General features: G+C 53.8%; 1 protein-coding gene across 3 annotated transcripts in view; it reads right to left on the bottom strand.

Annotated features, from left to right (window-relative positions):
* The window catches only part of IGF1R (insulin like growth factor 1 receptor), a 307,210-nt gene that overhangs the window by 241,064 nt on the left and 48,868 nt on the right, over positions 1-17,278 (bottom strand). For all 3 annotated transcript variants that reach the window (XM_025271567.3, XM_025271562.3, XM_025271563.3), the window contains exon 2: positions 12,542-13,087. In XM_025271567.3, the coding sequence (XP_025127352.1) occupies positions 12,542-13,087 (546 nt within the window). The remainder of the gene's footprint in view (positions 1-12,541; positions 13,088-17,278) is intronic.

Genomic DNA, 17,278 nt, shown 5'->3' on the forward strand with positions numbered 1-17,278 from the left:
TTGCTCCTTGAAAGAAAAGCTATGAAAAACCTAGATGGCCTATTAAAAAGCAGAGACATTACTTTGTCAACAAAGGTCCATTTAGTTAAAGCTATGGTTTTTCCAGTGGTCACGTATGGATGTCAAAGTTGGACCATAAAGAAACCTGAGTGCTGAAGAATTGATGCTTTTGAACCGTGGTGTTGGAGAAGACTCTTGAAAGAGTCCCTTTGACTGCAAGGAGATCCAACCAGTCCATCCTAGAGGAAATCAGTCCTGAATATTCATTAGAAGGACTGATGCTGAAGCTGAAATTCCAATACTGTGGTCACCTGATGTGAAGAACTGACTCATTGGAAAAGACCCTGATGCTGGGAAAGATTGAAGGCAGGAGGAGAAGGGTATGACAGAGGATGAGATTGTTGGATGGCATCACCAACTTGATGGCCATGAGTTTGAACAAGCTCTGGGAGTTCACGATGGACAGGGAAGCCTGGTGTGCTGCAGTCCTTGGGGTCACAAAGAGTCGGACACGACTGAGCAACTGAACTGAAAACCATATGTGTCATCTAAAAACATGTTATAAATCCCATTTTATATTAATAAAATTCCTATACCTATCAAGACTGGGCCTAGCACCAAGGCTGGCATTCAGGACCCCAAGCTCTGACTGGGCTCACTCACCCCGACATGACACCAAGAGTGAGGACCCCTTAGTTTGCAGGTCCTGGGCACCTCCACTCCTCATGGCCAGCTCCCCCAGTCTTCATGAGAACCGACCCACTCAGATGCAGAAGCTCTGCAGGGGCAGGCCCGCCAGGGAGACAGATTCCTGCAGAACATGTCCTCCTTGCCTTCCTCCAACCCTAGCTGTGAAGCTGGAGAACCAAGATTTATAAAAAGAGAACAAGCTGGAACCCACAGTGGCTCATCATCGACCCAGAGAAAGAGACAAGTGTTGAGTGCACAAGGCCTTCTGAAACCACCGACAGAGCTCTGAGAGGCATCGTCACCGACCAGGAACAGGGCAAAGACCCCACACTCGCACGTGGGCCTTGCAGGCCTGTCAGCCTCCCATGAGGGAGACTCAGGGAGGTGTCCTGGAAGAGCAGACTTGAGCTAAGCCGTGATGACCGCACAGACGACAGGTAAGGATCCATCACGAAGAGCGTGGCCACAGCAAGGTCTGCCCAGCCAGAACTCACTATGCACACACCCCACAGCCAGGCTGCTAGGACCAGCGTGCAGAGCAGAACACACCCCACTCCCAGGCTACTCAGCAAGTGCTGTACTTCCACCCTGATCATTCAGAAGTGCTTCTGAGCCCACGGCACCTTGTCAGGATCACGGGAGATGTCAGCCACTGGCCACAAGAGCCAGAAATGCTCACGGGCCCGTCAGCTTGCTCCAGCTCCGAGTGAAGGAGAGCTTACTTGAGTTGAAAAGAATGATTTAAATGAACTTAAATTCGTGCAACATAACCACATTAGATAGGGGTTTCTAAAAGTACTTGTGAATAATTAACTTTGGTTACAGCAAAAGCCAGACCAGAAAAAGTCACATCAAAGACACAAGACCAACATAAATTCTACTCAATTTCCTACTCTCAATGCCTGTCTAACCGCTTTTCTTGCCTTCCACCCTTTCACTGAGATGGTTCGTTGGCTTGTGCTCTATCTGCTGCCCCCTCCATGAGCTCGTCAGAGCCGGCTGATTGCAGCCCACCCTCCGAGGCCCGCTTCGGGAGCCTGTCCTGAAGGAAGGGTAGGGCCCATCCCCAAAAAGAAGGCAATCGCTTCACACCACGATGAGCTTGGAACATGTTATCTCGTGCTCTAGCAGTGCTTCCTCAAGTCCAGGGCCAGCAGCACCATCCAAGGTCCCCAACACCTTCCAGCACAGCAGGGAAACAGAGCTGTTCTCGCTCAGTTTAAGAGATGAGGAAACCAGGGAGCAGGCAGGGAAAGGGCTGGCACTGGGCTGCTCAGCTAAGCAGCAGTAGCGGCATCTGGCCAATGTTTTTTGCGGTAAACAGGGATGCTTATGTGTTCACAGTCTCCATGCAAATTCCATCAGCTCATGAGGCAAGGGGGCCCCCTACTCCTTCCTGTCTTTTGACCACCCACCACCTGCCTCTCCAGCCTGGCTTCAGAGATGAGAAGATGCTGACAAGAGGTTTGCTTTTATTTTGCTAATTGTGGAAGAGTTTAAGACTGAAGGTTGAAGAGCTGGCATATGAAAGTCCAAGCTTCACACTTTAAAAAAAAAAAAAAAAAAAAGGGCACCAGGCTTATTGAAAAGAGAATCTGCACTGGCTCATGCTACACCAATCACCCAAACCAGTCACCTTTCATTTGCGTGTGGAAGGGGTGGTCTGAACACCATCCCCATCACCATCTAATCCCCCCTTACACATCTTCAGGGGCTCCTCTCTAACCGCGGAGGCTCTCCATGAACTAGAACAGTGCCCAACAAGACAGAGTTGCATTTACCCAAAGAGGCTAAACCTTCCCATGAGACCAAGTCAAGTTGGGCGTCTGAAGTCCCCAGCTTCACAGCACGAGCATGAAGTTCACCGAATCCGTGACTGCAGCCTCACCACTCCCTCTGCCTGATAACGGGCAGGAGGCACAGCGGGCCCAGAGAGCTGTCGTCTCTAAAATGGAACATCAAACTAATCCTGCAAAACAAATTTATCTTACAATGACAGTCTGTTAAGTTGGCTGTGGCTGTTTTATCAATCGCCTCTCAATAAAATTCTGCTTGATGGAAGCAGACCCAAAAGTTCACCACTCCCCCCCACCTCACCTAGGCGTCCATCTCGGGCATCCAGTGACTTTTCCCAAGGATATTTTTCTTAGCAAACAAGAAATATTTGTGGATCTAAAGAAGCATTCTTCTGAAAAAAATGACACACTCTCAGAATTCTATTCGTAAGCACTGATGGTATCAAGATCCTGAGAGTCTCAGCTCCCACAGTGGATATGAAAGGACAGTCAGGATGAGGGGGTGGCCGAGGGGCTGGGGGAGGGGACCCGGTGATCTCAGAGGATGACACCCCGTCACCTAAACTGTACCCCCAGACGGTGCACCCAGACCACTAGTGAAGTTACTTCCAAGGGGGAGCCCAAGACACCCCATCCTGCACCCGGGTTGCTCCGTCTTCTCTCGTGAATGGAGGAGAACTTGAGGGCCGTTTCCCACAGCCCTGCTTAAAAACCTGTTCCAGAGCTTCTCTGACACAGTTACGCAAATGCTTCTAAAAGAATACCGGTGTATTACAAAATAATCCCATCACTTCTAGTCCACGGAAGAAGAGAACAAAAATACATCCTATAACCTGAGGAGCAGTCTAAGATCTGAATAATATCATCAACTTAGCCAGGCACAAGGAGCCATTCAGAAGCCAAGAAGTCAGGACAGAAACATCACACTGGGAACCTCAGGAACAAAGCTCTCTGCCTTTTCTGGACTCAGGGAATGTGACCAGTTTCCATTTGTCTCCCTATTACCACCCAATACCTTCTGGGGTTAAAAAAAAGTCTTAATTTGAACACTGTGGCTGTCCAGGAAGTGCTTCTAATAATGGCAACCTTCATCTTGCTTTCTTTTTGTATCCCAGGCTCTATGCTTCCCAATTTTTTTTTTTTTTTTTTTTGGCCCCTTTTTACTACTAAGCCCAACTACCCGGTCTTGGGAGCTGCTAAAAACCATCCAAGCCCTTTTCATCTATCCGGAAATCCAGAATGGCAGCCTGGGTTCACAGATCTGCTGCCAAGGGCAGACGGAGGCCCCTTGCAGCTGGGCCCCGCTTCCCGGGGCTCCAGGGCAAGACGGCTCAGGGCCCGGGGCCACACGGCCTCGCTGCACTGGCCCCCAAACCTTGGCCTTCCCCCAGCCCCTTCATTAGGACTCGCAAAAACAAGCAGGAGATAGCTCCGCAAGGGTCGCTCCATCTGCACAGCCTCAACGCGGAGTCCCCAGACACACTGCTTCTGTTCCCACCCCACGTGGGCGCCGTGGAAAATGGCACAAAGAGAGGAAAGAGGGCCGGGTGGCTGCTTGTGACCAAGGCCGAGAAACAAAAAGCGACTTCTGTTCAATAATGAGCTGAAATAGAAGCCAGGCTTCCGGGAGAGGGCCTGCATTCCTGCACAGCATTTTCCCACCCACCTGATCCCCTCGAACGGAAGGAAGACCTCAGGGAGGACAGAGGGAGCCAGTGTGTGTTTCCTGCATGGGGGGCGGAGGGTGAGAGGAGAGAAAGGAAACAAAACAGCCAAAGCAGGTGAAGGCACTGGGTGGGAGAACACAGGGGCATGCACACGCGAGTGTGCACACACACACACAGCAAGTACTACCCAAAGAAGGGCGTGAACAGGCACACACTCTGCAGGGGGCACACGGAGAGCTACCTTGGCTCTGCGGGACCTGAAGCTGTCACAAACAAAAGTGTCCACCCTCGTTATCTTTACCCCAATTTGGCCCACTCGAACCACTTTGCTGCTCTCTGAGGAAAACACGTTTTTAAAGAAGATAATATTTAAGGTTAGTATCAAACAAGAATTTTGTTGTTGATGTTCTGAATTCTTCCCAACACCCAGCCTGCAAGCAGTAAGTTCACAGGGTTTGATAACCAAATAAATACAGTTCACCTGTGACTGCAGAGGCCCCCATCGCCTCCCCATACGGACATCTGTCCTCACTGAAGGTTCTCTCAAGATACAGCTCATCTGGACACACAGGAATTTGAACAATTTGGATTAAATTAGCGAGACCCACTCCTACACTGTGCCACGCTATTTATGATCATTGAATTCTTGCAATTTAGAAAAAGTAACGCAGAAAGACCATAGAAGACACAGCAATAAACATACACAGTCAGAATGCTCAGAATTTTAAATGCTCTCAGAATGCAGCTCTTAGGCATGCAGTTTTTAGTTTTTAAAAAGACCAGCAGCTGCTACCATTTGCTAAGAACCTACTGTGTGCTGGGCACTGTCTGGTGCTTTCCAAACGCAGACCTGCCCAGCCCTGCTTCAGATGGGAGGCGGGGCCTGGCAGCCGCGCCTCGGAACCTGGGGGCATACAGCAGGGCAGCAGAGCCCTCTCAACCCACAGCTGCTCTCAAACCTCCGCCACACGACGTCTTTGTCCATGCTGGAAGGCCGCTTACTTTTCTGAGCCCCATTTTGTACAAAATTGCATATTCTTCCAAATATCAACCTTAAATGCCACGATGGTCCACAGGGGAAAGCCACACCGTCCAGGTGCAGGGCCGCCTAAACATGCCCAAAGACCAGTGAGGTAGAGGGTGGCGGGCACGCTGTGCTTAGCTGCTGCCTCCACAACGCTGCCAGGGACGAATAAACACACTGGGAAATCAGGAGTGAGGCCTGGCCACTCATGGCACCCTGAGAACGGCAGAAGAGCCACCATGCTGGCCCTGGAGGAGCACCGTCTCCCCTGGACAGTCACCCTACCCTGTGCGTGCAGGCCCCAGGAGCCCCATCCCTCCCTGACCTGAGATGCCAGCTGTCTCCCCTGAGATCTGAGAAGGCTCCCCCCTCACCTCCCCCTGCAGGCCAGGGAGCTGCTCCTCCAGGGACTGAGAAGACAGGCCATCGGCCCACACAAAACCCAGCCCACTTGACAATGTCCAGCGCAGGCTGTGTTAGCCAGCGGCAGAACCCAGAATGGTCTAGATTTTGGATTTCCACCGGGGATTCCCTTCTTCCCCATAAAAGACCTCTGTGTGTGTGTACACTAAGTCGCTTCAGTCGTGTCCAACACTTTGTGACCCCTATGGACTGTAGCCCACCAGACTCCCCTTCCCCTGTCCATGGGATTCTCCAGGCAAAAACACTGGACTGCGTTGCCATTCCCTCCTTCAGGGGATCTTCGACCCAGGGATCAAACCCATGTCTCCTGCTTCGATCGGCAAGCAGACTCTTTACCACTGGTGCTGCTGCTGCTAAGCCGCTTCAGTCGTGTCCGACTCTGTGCGACCCCATAGACGGCAGCCCAGCAGGCTCCCCCGTCCCTGGGATTCTCCAGGCAAGAACACTGGAGTGGGTTGCCATTTCCTTCTCCAATGCATGAAAGTGAAAAGTGAAAGGGAAGTCGCTCAGTCGTGTCCGACTCTTCGCGACCCCGTGGACTGCAGCCTACCAGGCTCCTCCGTCCGTGGGATTTTCCAGGCAAGAGTAGTCTTTACCACTAGCGTCACCAAAAGACCTCTATATTTCTTAACTCCAGATTCCCGAGTTAGACACAGTGATAAACAGATGACTATTCTGTTTAATATCCTGTGTGTTGCAGACAGAGATTCTGTCTCCTGCCCCTGATGTTCCCAGAACACCCTGGCTGTCTCTCGCTTCCTCCAAGTCAGGGGCGCCTTCCATCCCAGGATGGTGTCAGAGACTCCTCCTCCTATAGCCCGAGTCCCAGACTCACACCACGTGCTAGGAGGAGGCCTGTCTCCAAGTCATGGCTCCCAGCTCCACTGCCAGCCAAACCTAAGTCTAACCCACCCCATGCACTCAAGTTGAGCAACGCAGTCCAGGACAGGATTAGCCACGGGCCCACACGTTCCACATCATCCCCACTTTAGCAGGCAATGTCATGCTGGCATCCACACATGGAAAGCGAGATAGAAATATTAACACAACAAAAGAAGGAGGCTTTTTAGGAGAAAAAAAAAAAAAACCAGAATGGTCTTATAAGTAGGCTTAACTAATGAAATGGGAAGGGACTCCAGAATATTTTCCAAAGACCTAGGATTGCAAAAAGCATCCTAGGAGACATATTCTGAAAGCTTTTTCATCTCCAAGACAAAATCCCTATTAAAAAAAAAAAAAAAAACTCCTGAAGGGAGCGTGGGAGAGTGACACCTTAACTAGGTGACATCTAGCCAAGAATGACGCCTTTCAACAAGGCACGAGGACTAAGAGCTGGGGTCGGCTAAGAGGGTCCCAGGGACACAGGGGCACAAACTGCCTCTCCATCTCGGGAACAGGGTCACCATCAGGGAGCAGAAATGCCATCTCCACGCGTGACTATAAAAGGCAGAGAAAGGAGGCCCGGGGAATGTGACCCCCTTTCTAAATAAAGAAACCCCCACACTGGGCTCAGCTGACCGGAGCAGGGGCCTTCCAGGGGAAGAGAGGCCGCAACTGACATGCGAGCCAGAGCCCCCTGGACGGCCTGCCCCCCGCCCCCCACAGGACGTGCGGGACCCCCTCAGCCCTGTGCACACACAGGCTCTGCCCTGGCCCGCCACAGCAACACACAACACAGCATTTCACAGAACGAAAACGAGAAAAAGAAGAAGAATTAGCAGAACCATTAAGATGAAATAATGGAGACCCAGGGTCCCCTCACCTCACCTCAATCCAGCAGGTGGTTTACAGACACTAACAAGCCTCCACTTTCACCCATCGGGCCTGACACAGCAATACAAGCAAAGGAGGAAGGGGGCAAGTCCACCCCTCACTCCAGGATCACCCTCCTGAGGAGAGTCTGATAAAAACAGGAGAACCTACTTCGGGGTAAATACAGGATTCTCACTGTTACACCACCTGTCTTCGTTTTAAGTCCCGGGCCCCGGTTGGTGAGACGGCAGTGAAACATGTTCCACTTGTCAATAAATGGAGCCGGTTTCTGCCTTCTCCTCGAAAGCACCAACCTGTCTCCCTGGTTTCTCCTTTCTGAAGGCGGTAGGGAATGCACCGAGGTCCGGGCCACTGTCCCCAGACAACGCCCTTTGGACGGCAGGAAGGCAGCACCACAGCGAAGCCGGCCCGGTGGAGCTCTCGGCAAAGCCCAGGCCCACTCACTGGCGGCACCGTGATGTCAGGGACCTCACGGTGTTCACCCTGACCACTGAGAAAGTACTTGGAGACTAAGTCCAGCAGTAGGTTTTCAGATTTTTTTTTTTTTTTCCTGGTTGGCAGGGGGTGCCATACTTGAAATCTCATACCAGAAACCCAGAAGGTAGGCAAACCCCACACAGGGTCAGGGCATTGCACCGGGCAGGGAGAGAACTTCAGGTGCCCGGGGAAGTCCACCCTGTTCCCTCCCTGCATGCGGCCAACCTCCTGACGATAAAGAACAGCACCCTCGGGCCAGGCTTCAGCTTTCGGGATGGGTCACACCCTCTCCACCCTTCCCCATCATCCCTGGCCTTGGATCATTCTGACCAGGGCAGGGCACGTCAGGGGTGACACAGGAAACGTCCACATTTTATAATCCTCGCAGCTCCTGGCTCGCCAAGCAGCTGCTCCACACCGCTCTCTGCGCGAGGGGGGAGATGCATCTTCCTGACAACCCGTCTTTCACAAAGCAGGAGCAAGCTCACCCCTGGGGGATGGCCAGGCTGGCCACGTGTTGGAGGACATGCCCAGAATCTACTCAGCACCTCAGACAGGCGTCTCCTCAGGAAGAGCCCACCGGAGTCCACCAAGCTCCCCAGGCCTCCAGCAGCGGGCAGCCAGCTGCTCAGCGGGGCCACAGACCGGCAGGCACAAGGCCAGGTACAAGGCCCGCTTCGTGGGCTCCTTGACGGATTCCAGGGAGAGCAGCCTGAGGGTCAGCGTGCGTGTGGGCAAGGCCACTGGGGCGAGGTGGACAGGCAGGGCGGCCAGGGAGAGGCTGTATCGCTGAGCCAGCAGAGGGGAGACACAGGAAGGCAGACGGGGGAAACACCTCGCATGGAAAGGGCTCGGTGTCCAGCTGGGAAAGGAAGCATCCACATGGTACCCAAGTGTCTGATACAGGAGCTCGGAGAACAGGAATGCTGCCCATGCAGAGGGGAATCAGGGAGAACCCTGGGCTGGAAGTAAGGAGCCAGGAAGACCATCAGACGCTGACACCGCATAACTGAGTGTTTCTCTGTAACATCTAAAATCTCACACACATCCTTGACTTGACACCTCTCTCCAGATATCCCCCCACATCTGTAGCTGAAATGCCCATGGGGGTCCAGACATGACTGGGGATGGTCTGAGCTGGAGATGAGGTTTGGAAGCCAGATGCGGGTGGGAGGCTGCTGAAGCAGCAGGTAAGATACTCCGGGGGAAAGGACGGTGGGGAGACAGCCCAAGGAGAGCAGTGTCTAGAGGCTGGACCTGGAAGAGGAGCCAGAAAGAAGGCCGCAGCGCGAGCAGGATGAGGACCAGCGAGGCGGGCAGGCAGGGAGGGCGGGGCCAGCGGTGCACAGCTCAGGGGGCACCACCTGCTCACAGCAGGGAAAAGCCACACTTGAGCTCTTTAAAGGCCACTCACCTCCTAGAAGTGAGTGACTCTCGCCGACATAAAACCACCCCTGGGAATCGGAAGATGGAAGCGGGCAGGGAACCCCCCGCACAGTAGCTTCTTTAATGGGGGGGGTGGCTGTCGACAAAGCCACCTGCCCCTGCAGAGTCAGGGTCTACAGAGGGGGATTAAAGGGGAGCATCAGGGAAAAACGGCCTATGGGCACCCCATAATTGAGTGTTTCTCTATCCTGTCAAAGATCTCACACACATCCTTGACCTGACACGTCTCTCCAGAAGCCCCCCACTCCGTCTGGAGCCAGCTCCGGGAAGGATGGGGTGCTTCTGTGCTTCCTCTTTTCAACTGGCCATCTTCACACTCACGGGGACCCCGAGGCAAACGTTCTATCCGGACTCAGTGGCCCCCACCTGGCTCCTCGGATGACCCCTCGGCTCTGCCTAGAGAGGTGTGGAGCACCGCAGCGCTGCAGTGCTCAGCAGAGAGAGGACTTCTGCAGGCCAGAACCCAGTGCCTTCCACGACATGCTCTGAGGCAGCACCTCTGGACAAATCAGAGCACGAGCTCCACCTGTGACTTCAAATCTTCTAGGAGCCCCATTAAAAACTGGAAAGAAACAGGTGAAACTAACTATGGTAATGCTTCACTCCCTCTGTCTAAAACATCATTTTAACATGTGATCAATACACAAAATATTAAGGAAATACCTTTTTCCCCCATATTATGCTCTGAAATCCAGTGTGTATTTCACACTTAAAAAAAAAATCTCAATTCAGACAGGCCACAGTTCAAGTACTGGACAAGACACGTGTGGCTAGTGGCTACCATACTGGACTCCGCAGGTCAGAAGGGAATCTATGCAAAGGGAAAGAGTTCCAATTCAACTAGAAAATCCCTAAGAAACCTGCCAACCCTGGAGTTTTCAGGACAACCTGAAGGGAAGACAATTTCCCTGAATGCTGTCATTAATTTTAAATAAATATTCCATTGTGAAATCACAGAAAAACATGAGCAGGCCTGAGACACTGGCCCGGGAGAAGCTGCAGGGTGCGGCCTCAGGGAAGAGGGCGTCCGGCCAACAGGCCTGCCAGCATCAGACGCAGCGGACTGATGCCCGCCCCCCAGGCCTTTCTCAGGAGCCTTTCCCCTTTCTCTCTCTAATCCCCCACAGCCTATGACGATGCCACAGGGCTGCCCCATGTCACAGATGAGGAAACTGAGGGCCAGCCCGAGGGTGAATGTCCAGTCACGCTGCTAGACTCGGGCCCGAAACTCATGCCGCACCCCTGCTCCAGACTTCTTCAACAAGAAGCTGGACAGAATCCACAGTGAGACCTAAGTAAATGCTGACTGAATCACTGAACGAGTGCCCATCGAACGACTTTTAAGTAACACCTCCCTTTAGTACAGACCTTATGAGTTTTCAAAACAGTCTTGCACACACATTTGACCACCACTAAGAAATAATATGGGGCTGCCCAATGGAGCATTCTAAACATGGCTAACAACCGCACAGAAGGGCTGGCTGGTCCAAGGTCACCCCCTTACACCACACCCAAGTCCAAGGTCACCCCCTAATACCACACCCAAGTCCAAGGTCACCCCCCTAATACCACATCCAAGTCCAAGGTCACCCCCTTACACCACACCCAAGTCCAAGGTCACCCCCTAATACTACATCCAAGTCCAAGGTCACCCCTCTAATACCACACCCAAGTCCAAGGTCACCCCCTAATACCACATCCAAGTCCAAGGTCACCCCGCCTTATACCACATCCAACATCTCTCCACGACACATGACACTTCATCTGAAGATGACTTTTTCCTTTAAAATAAAGTTTTTAAATGTCAAGACTATTTGAAAATATTCTGTGTTGTTTTCTCAGAACCAGCGGGTAAGCTAATGATAGGGTAGTGTTTTCATCAATCACAAATGTGACTTTAGCACAGTATTTTCCCCAACCCGAGCCAACAGGGATGCTCCAAGTGGTTCGGTGGTGTTCTCAGCTCTTCAGGTCCTGGTTGCAGCCCGTGGAGTCCCGCCCTCTCTGGACCAGTGTTCACCCGCCCGCTGATGGAGCGACAGGGAGTGTGAAAGCATGCCCTGTGTCAGAGCCTCCTTGCTCTGCTTCCTGGGCTGGCAGGAAGCTGAAACAACGCTACCTGTGGGGTCTGGCCTTTGCTCTGTTTATCTTACACACGTCATGGTTAGGCAAGCCTACCAATTCAGGATTTCTTGGCTCTCCGTGGCCAGCTGGAGTACATGGGCTCCTTGAGGCTCTAACTGGGCCAACCACTGAACTATTTATAGGTACCACTCTGCCTTCCAGCCAGCGAGGGGAACCCTCCTGGACAACAGAGCTAAACACTGCCGAAAGCAAGAAGACAAAGGCCCAGAGTCACGCTGCAACACCCAACAACCCAGTGCTCAAGGCGTGCATCACAATCAAGGATACTTAGAGGACATCACGCACAGCAGACAGACAAACAAGGAGCTTCCAAACACCACCACCTGACCCCCAGGAGCAGTAAACACACTTCAAAGTTCTTTCACTAAGTGGCTTCAGAAGATTTGCACAGTTCTTCAAGAAAGAGGTAGACAAGAAAGGAAGCAGAAACCTGGGGTATACAAATGAGTTTGCTGCACAGCCAGCTACCCGCCAGGTCAGCCTGAACCTGGGGCTCCTAGACACGGTCCAGGGCTCCTCTGCCAGCACCGCCCTGGCTATGCTCCATCATAAACCAGGATGTGCAAGCACTGGAACTTCATCATTAAGGACCAAGGACGGGCTGCAGCTCAGCACTCTCACAGGATGTGAGTCCGTCTTTACCTCTCCTCTACTCCGTAATAATCCAGGTGTACTCACGCTAAGGAAGCCCTGCGTTACCAAAAAACCTCCTTTCACGCAAAGGATAAAAGACCTGATGATACATACACAGCCCCTGACTGGCAGAACTTAGGCACTTCTCAGCACACCGGGTCACCCTGCCCATCAGAAATTCAAAGCAGCAGTTCCACAAGCCTCCCACCCAGGAGTACAGCGGATGGTTTCTAGCGTGTCACTGGAAGGGTTTTCACAGCAGCTGACACAGGCTGCACCCACCAGTCCCCCGATGCGAAAAGAAGTGCCCTAAGATGCCACAATCTCATGGCAAGAAGCCCCCTGAGATGCCACACTCTGGTGGCAATAGAGCCGCACCCACCCGGGAGAAACAGGCACCCAAAGAGGAGGACGGACGAGGCAGGGGGTGGGGGAGGCGGGGGACCGAAGCCACAGCCTCGTCTTACTTTTCTGGCAGCGGTTTGTGGTCCAGCAGCGGTAGTTGTACTCGTTGTTGATGGTCGTCTTCTCGCACAGCGGCTTCTCCTCCATCGTCCCCGGACACAGGTCCCCACACTCCTTGGGGGGCTTGTTCCCCACGATGTAGTTGTTGGATGCCGCATCCAGGATCAGGGACCAGTCCACCGTGGACAGGTAGCAGAGGTCGGCATTCTTCTCGATCCGGATGGCCCCACGGGTGATATTCCGCAGGTTGTAGAGCCCGATGTCTTTGAGGTTGGTCATCTCGAATATGACCAGGGCGTAGTTGTAGAAGAGCTTCCAGCCGCGGATGACCGTGAGGTTGGGGAAGAGGTCGCCCAGGCTCTCGAGGCCGGCCACGCGGAACAGCAGCAGGTACTCGGTGATGACGGTGAGCTTGGGGAAGCGGTAGCTGCGGTAGTCCTCGGCCTTGGAAATGAGCAGGATGTGGAGGTAGCCCTCAATCACCGTGCAGTTCTCCAGGCGCTTCAGCTGCTGGTAGTCGTTGCGGATGTCGATGCCCGGCCCGCAGACTGCAGGGACACAAGAGGGGAGGGCAGCACGGGCTTCAGTTACAAGGAAAGCACATTTCACAAACTAGTTCCCCGCCCGCCACACGGCCAGTCTCCAGGAATCCTACATTATCGTTAAAGAAGTAAGGCCCCCTTCTCTCCACCGACTGCCGGAGGAGCGGGGCGCAGGTGGGCTGTCTGGGGAGCTCACTGGCCAGTTCTCCTTCGGGATGTGCCTGGTGTGGGTCCGAGCACTCAGCACACTCACCACTGCACAAGATGCCACCCCACCTCACCAGCGTGCAAACCACAGCCTGGAGCCCAGGGCCACACAGGGACACAGGAGAGGGTCAGGGCTGCAACCCAGGCCTGCCGGCAGGTGCCCAAACACACATGCCCTGCCCCCAGTACAGAGCGCAGTGCCCCACGCCTGAGCAAACAGCCCCCCAGCCAAGGGACAGCGGCCCACTGCTGCGCCAGCCTCAAGGACATCCTGCGTGTCCACGGAGGACAGGCGCCGGGCCTGTGAGGGAGGGACCCGGGAAGCACACGCCCACGTCTCCTGCTTCCATCTGACGTCGGCAGGTGGCCGCGGGCTCTTCCCCAGCACTGAATATAGACAGAAAGGCTAACTCAGCAGTGAGATAAGAACCTGCGATTTATATGAATATAAGAAGTATCCAATTCCAACTTTAATAAAGAGCTTTCTTAATTGAGAAAGGACACTTCCTGTAGAAAGCTTAGGTGATAGCAAGACAATTAAAATCATCAATAATCTCAACATCCAAAGATATTACTAACTACGCCAATTATCTTTTCTCTATAATTTAAGGTAAAGGAAACCAGACAATAATAGAATGTTTTCAAACATACTTCCTTCATTTCATATAAACCTGTTACCAAGTCAACACCCTTCCACATCACCATTTTATGAAGGAGACGGTAAAGGTAAGATGTAAGCATGCACCATGAGTTCGTTTGTTTCTAAACCGATACCCTACTGGAGAATATTCAGGTTACCTCCATGCTTCCACATCATAGACAACAGTCCAGTGGACATTCTCTGCAGATATTCAAAACTATTTTTTGAGGATAAATCCCTAGAAGTAGACTAATGTCAACACTGGAAACTGTTTTTAACTTTTAAAGTTCTAGACAGAGACAAGCAGAAAAACCCTCGGTTACTATTCTCTCTCAAAAGTGTTAATAATCCCCAACCCTCCCATTACAGTTCTCACAGCGGTGTTTCCTGATTGATGTAATTTGTTAACTTGTGAAGCTCCCAACACACACAGCACTGCAGGAGACACAGACGCCATGCAGGAGGCTGGTGGGGGAGGAAGGAGCTGAGACCCATGAGAAACAACCACCAGGCAAAGCAGGACGGGGTCGGTGTGTGCACACTGCCGGCCCGAGCCATAGGCGGGCGCAACCAGAGGCCGGGAGGACAGGGGTGGTCCTGAAGCTTCTGCAGAGGGACGGTCCTCCCTGTGGCACGGCTCCTGAGGGATGGTCTTCCCTATAGAAGCACCAAGGGGCACTCTCACACACAGCGGCTCCTGAGGGATGGTCCTCCCTATGGCAGTGCCAAGGGGCACTCACACACACCAGCCCTGAGGGATGCTCCTCCCTGGGGCAGCGCCAAGGGGCACTCTCACACACCGCAGCCCTGAGGGATGCTCCTCCGTGTGGCAGTGCCAAGGGCACTCTCACACACAGCAGCTCCTGAAGGATGGTCTTCCCTATAGAATGCCAAGGGGCACTCTCACACACAGCGGCTCCTGAGGGATGGTCTTCCCTATAGAATGCCAAAGGCAATCTCACACACAGCAGCTCCTGAAGGATGGTCTTCCCTATAGAATGCCAAGGGGCACTCTCACACACAGCGGCTCCTGAGGGATGGTCTTCCCTATAGAATGCCAAGGGCACTCTCACACACAGCAGCTCCTGAAGGATGGTCTTCCCTATAGAATGCCAAGGGGCACTCTCACACACAGCGGCTCCTGAGGGATGGTCTTCCCTATAGAATGCCAAGGGGCACTCTCACACACAGCAGCTCCTGAAGGATGGTCTTCCCTATAGAATGCCAAGGGGCACTCTCACACACCGCAGCTCCTGAGGGATGGGCCTGGTTTAGAGCTGGGTGTAACACGCCAGAGGCCAGAGGAAAGGCAGAGCCAGATACAGTCATGGGGCCCCCAATCAGACGGCCGGGGGTGAGAGGAGGCAGAGGGAGGGAGTCCGGCCCAGCACAGGTCCCACGGGGTCACGTCTGTGACCTCAGGAAGGAGGCCTGTGTGAATACTCCTGGGTGAGAGAGAAGCCACGCCAAGGCGGCTTCTCAGAGAAAGACTCAGTGAAGGAGAGGCGGAAAGGCAGAACAGAAGGCAACCCAGCGGGGCCACAGCCACAGCTGGGCAACCCGACAGAGCGAGGAGGGGGAAGCAGGGGACCCCAGGTGAATGGCAGGCAACCCGCGAAGACCTGGACCCAGCAACTTCTTCATCTAGACCAACTTCCCCCTTGCACTGGTGAGAAAAAGCGGCCTCTCGGACAGAGGAGAACAGGAGAAAGCAGACATCGGAGAACATCCGCAGCGGACGGAGGCTGCGCTGGGCGCTCTGGATGCGCCCATGTGTGCCGCAACCGTGTGGGTCTCAACAGCAACTCACGGCAGGCGATGCCACCGCCTCCTGAAGGAGGGAGCCCAGCTCGAGGGCGCACACGTGCAACACACCAGCCCCCTCCCTCAAACCGGACACAAGGCTTTTAGAGCATCTCTGCCCTTAGCATCCTCCCCAACAGGTCATCTCCAACCCAGCCAGCGGGGCTTCCTCCCTGGTCACAGCACCAAAGGGCTCAGCAAAGCCCCTGAGGACACCATCAAAGCCGAGGACAGTCTCAGGGCTCATCTCACTTGGCCCCGGCAGAGTCCTCTGGCCTCGCCGCCTTCTCTAGGACCCTCTGGTCCCGCTCGCCCACCGTCCGCCCTTCCTCTTCGCCCGACCTCCAAGTGCTGGCCTCCCCCTCACCTCCCCCGCCGTCACCCAGGGCAACAGGCTTCTTGCGTCCTGGGCCCAGAGCCCTGAGCTCAGCAGGAGAACACCCACTTGCCCACTCCCTGGCTCCACTTAGGGGTCTAATAACTCATGTCCTCCCCACCCAAGCCTGCCTCCCAAGCTTCCCTATTTGGTCGCTGCCAGTCCCATGCCTGAACTGCTCGTATCAAACACCAGAGTCATTCCCGACTCTGTCCCCTACCCCACACCACTCGGTACCCAGTGGAGCAATGACTCCTCTTGGGCCTCAGGCTTATTGAAATGTCAGAGAAAGACTAACACTATGCTCCTACTTACATAAGGAATCAAAAAAAAAAAAAAAGCCAAACTCATAGTAAGAGAGTAGAATGGTGGTAGCCAGGGGCTGGGAGAGATGTTGGTCCCGCGGTACAAACTCCCCAGTAGGGCTGGGGGAGTGCACACACAGCCTGATGACCACACTGAACAGTCCTGTATCATATATACTTGCATAGACACATGCAGAAGTCCCATTTTGGGAGGGGATGGAGGTGTTAATGGATCTGACATCAGCGATCATTCTGCCATGTATACATAGATCTAATGACCACACTGCACACCTTAAACTCATGTTTATGCCCTGTCTTAATGTCAGTACCATCTCAGACCTCCTGGCTGCAGCTCCCGAGCCTGTGGGAAGCTGAGAGGCTCAGGTGGTCTTCCTGCCACAAGGCCCCCTCTCTGCAGCACAGCTCCTCACCTCCGCCACCCACTCCTCCCCATCCCGGAGTGTGTCCACCCTCCCCAGGACCAAGGCCTGGTCCTTCTTCCCACACTGACTGCTGCCACAACAGCACTCAGGGAGGACAGGAAGGGATTTTCCATGGAGCCCACAGTTCTATCTGCAGAGCCTGAAACCGAGCCTGTGTGCGGTCCACACGCGCGCAGTGAGGGTGCCTTTCCCCACTCCCATCTGTCTCCGCCCACTGCCCTCAGTCTCACCGGAGCCACCGCATCCCTGGCCTGGACGACAGCTTGCCCAGGATCCCACCCTGACCCCGGGCCGTCCCTGCCTCCTCTTCGAGTATGTTCCCGCTCAGCGCGCCGCAGCCCCCAAGCTCCTTCCTTCACCCCGTGCTGTTCAGAGCCCACGCCCCCACCCCAGCCCACGGCTGTCCGGTTCCCACCCTGAGCC

Source organism: Bubalus bubalis, chromosome 20, assembly GCF_019923935.1.
Source record: "Bubalus bubalis isolate 160015118507 breed Murrah chromosome 20, NDDB_SH_1, whole genome shotgun sequence".
Classification (NCBI taxonomy): Eukaryota; Metazoa; Chordata; class Mammalia; order Artiodactyla; family Bovidae; genus Bubalus; species Bubalus bubalis.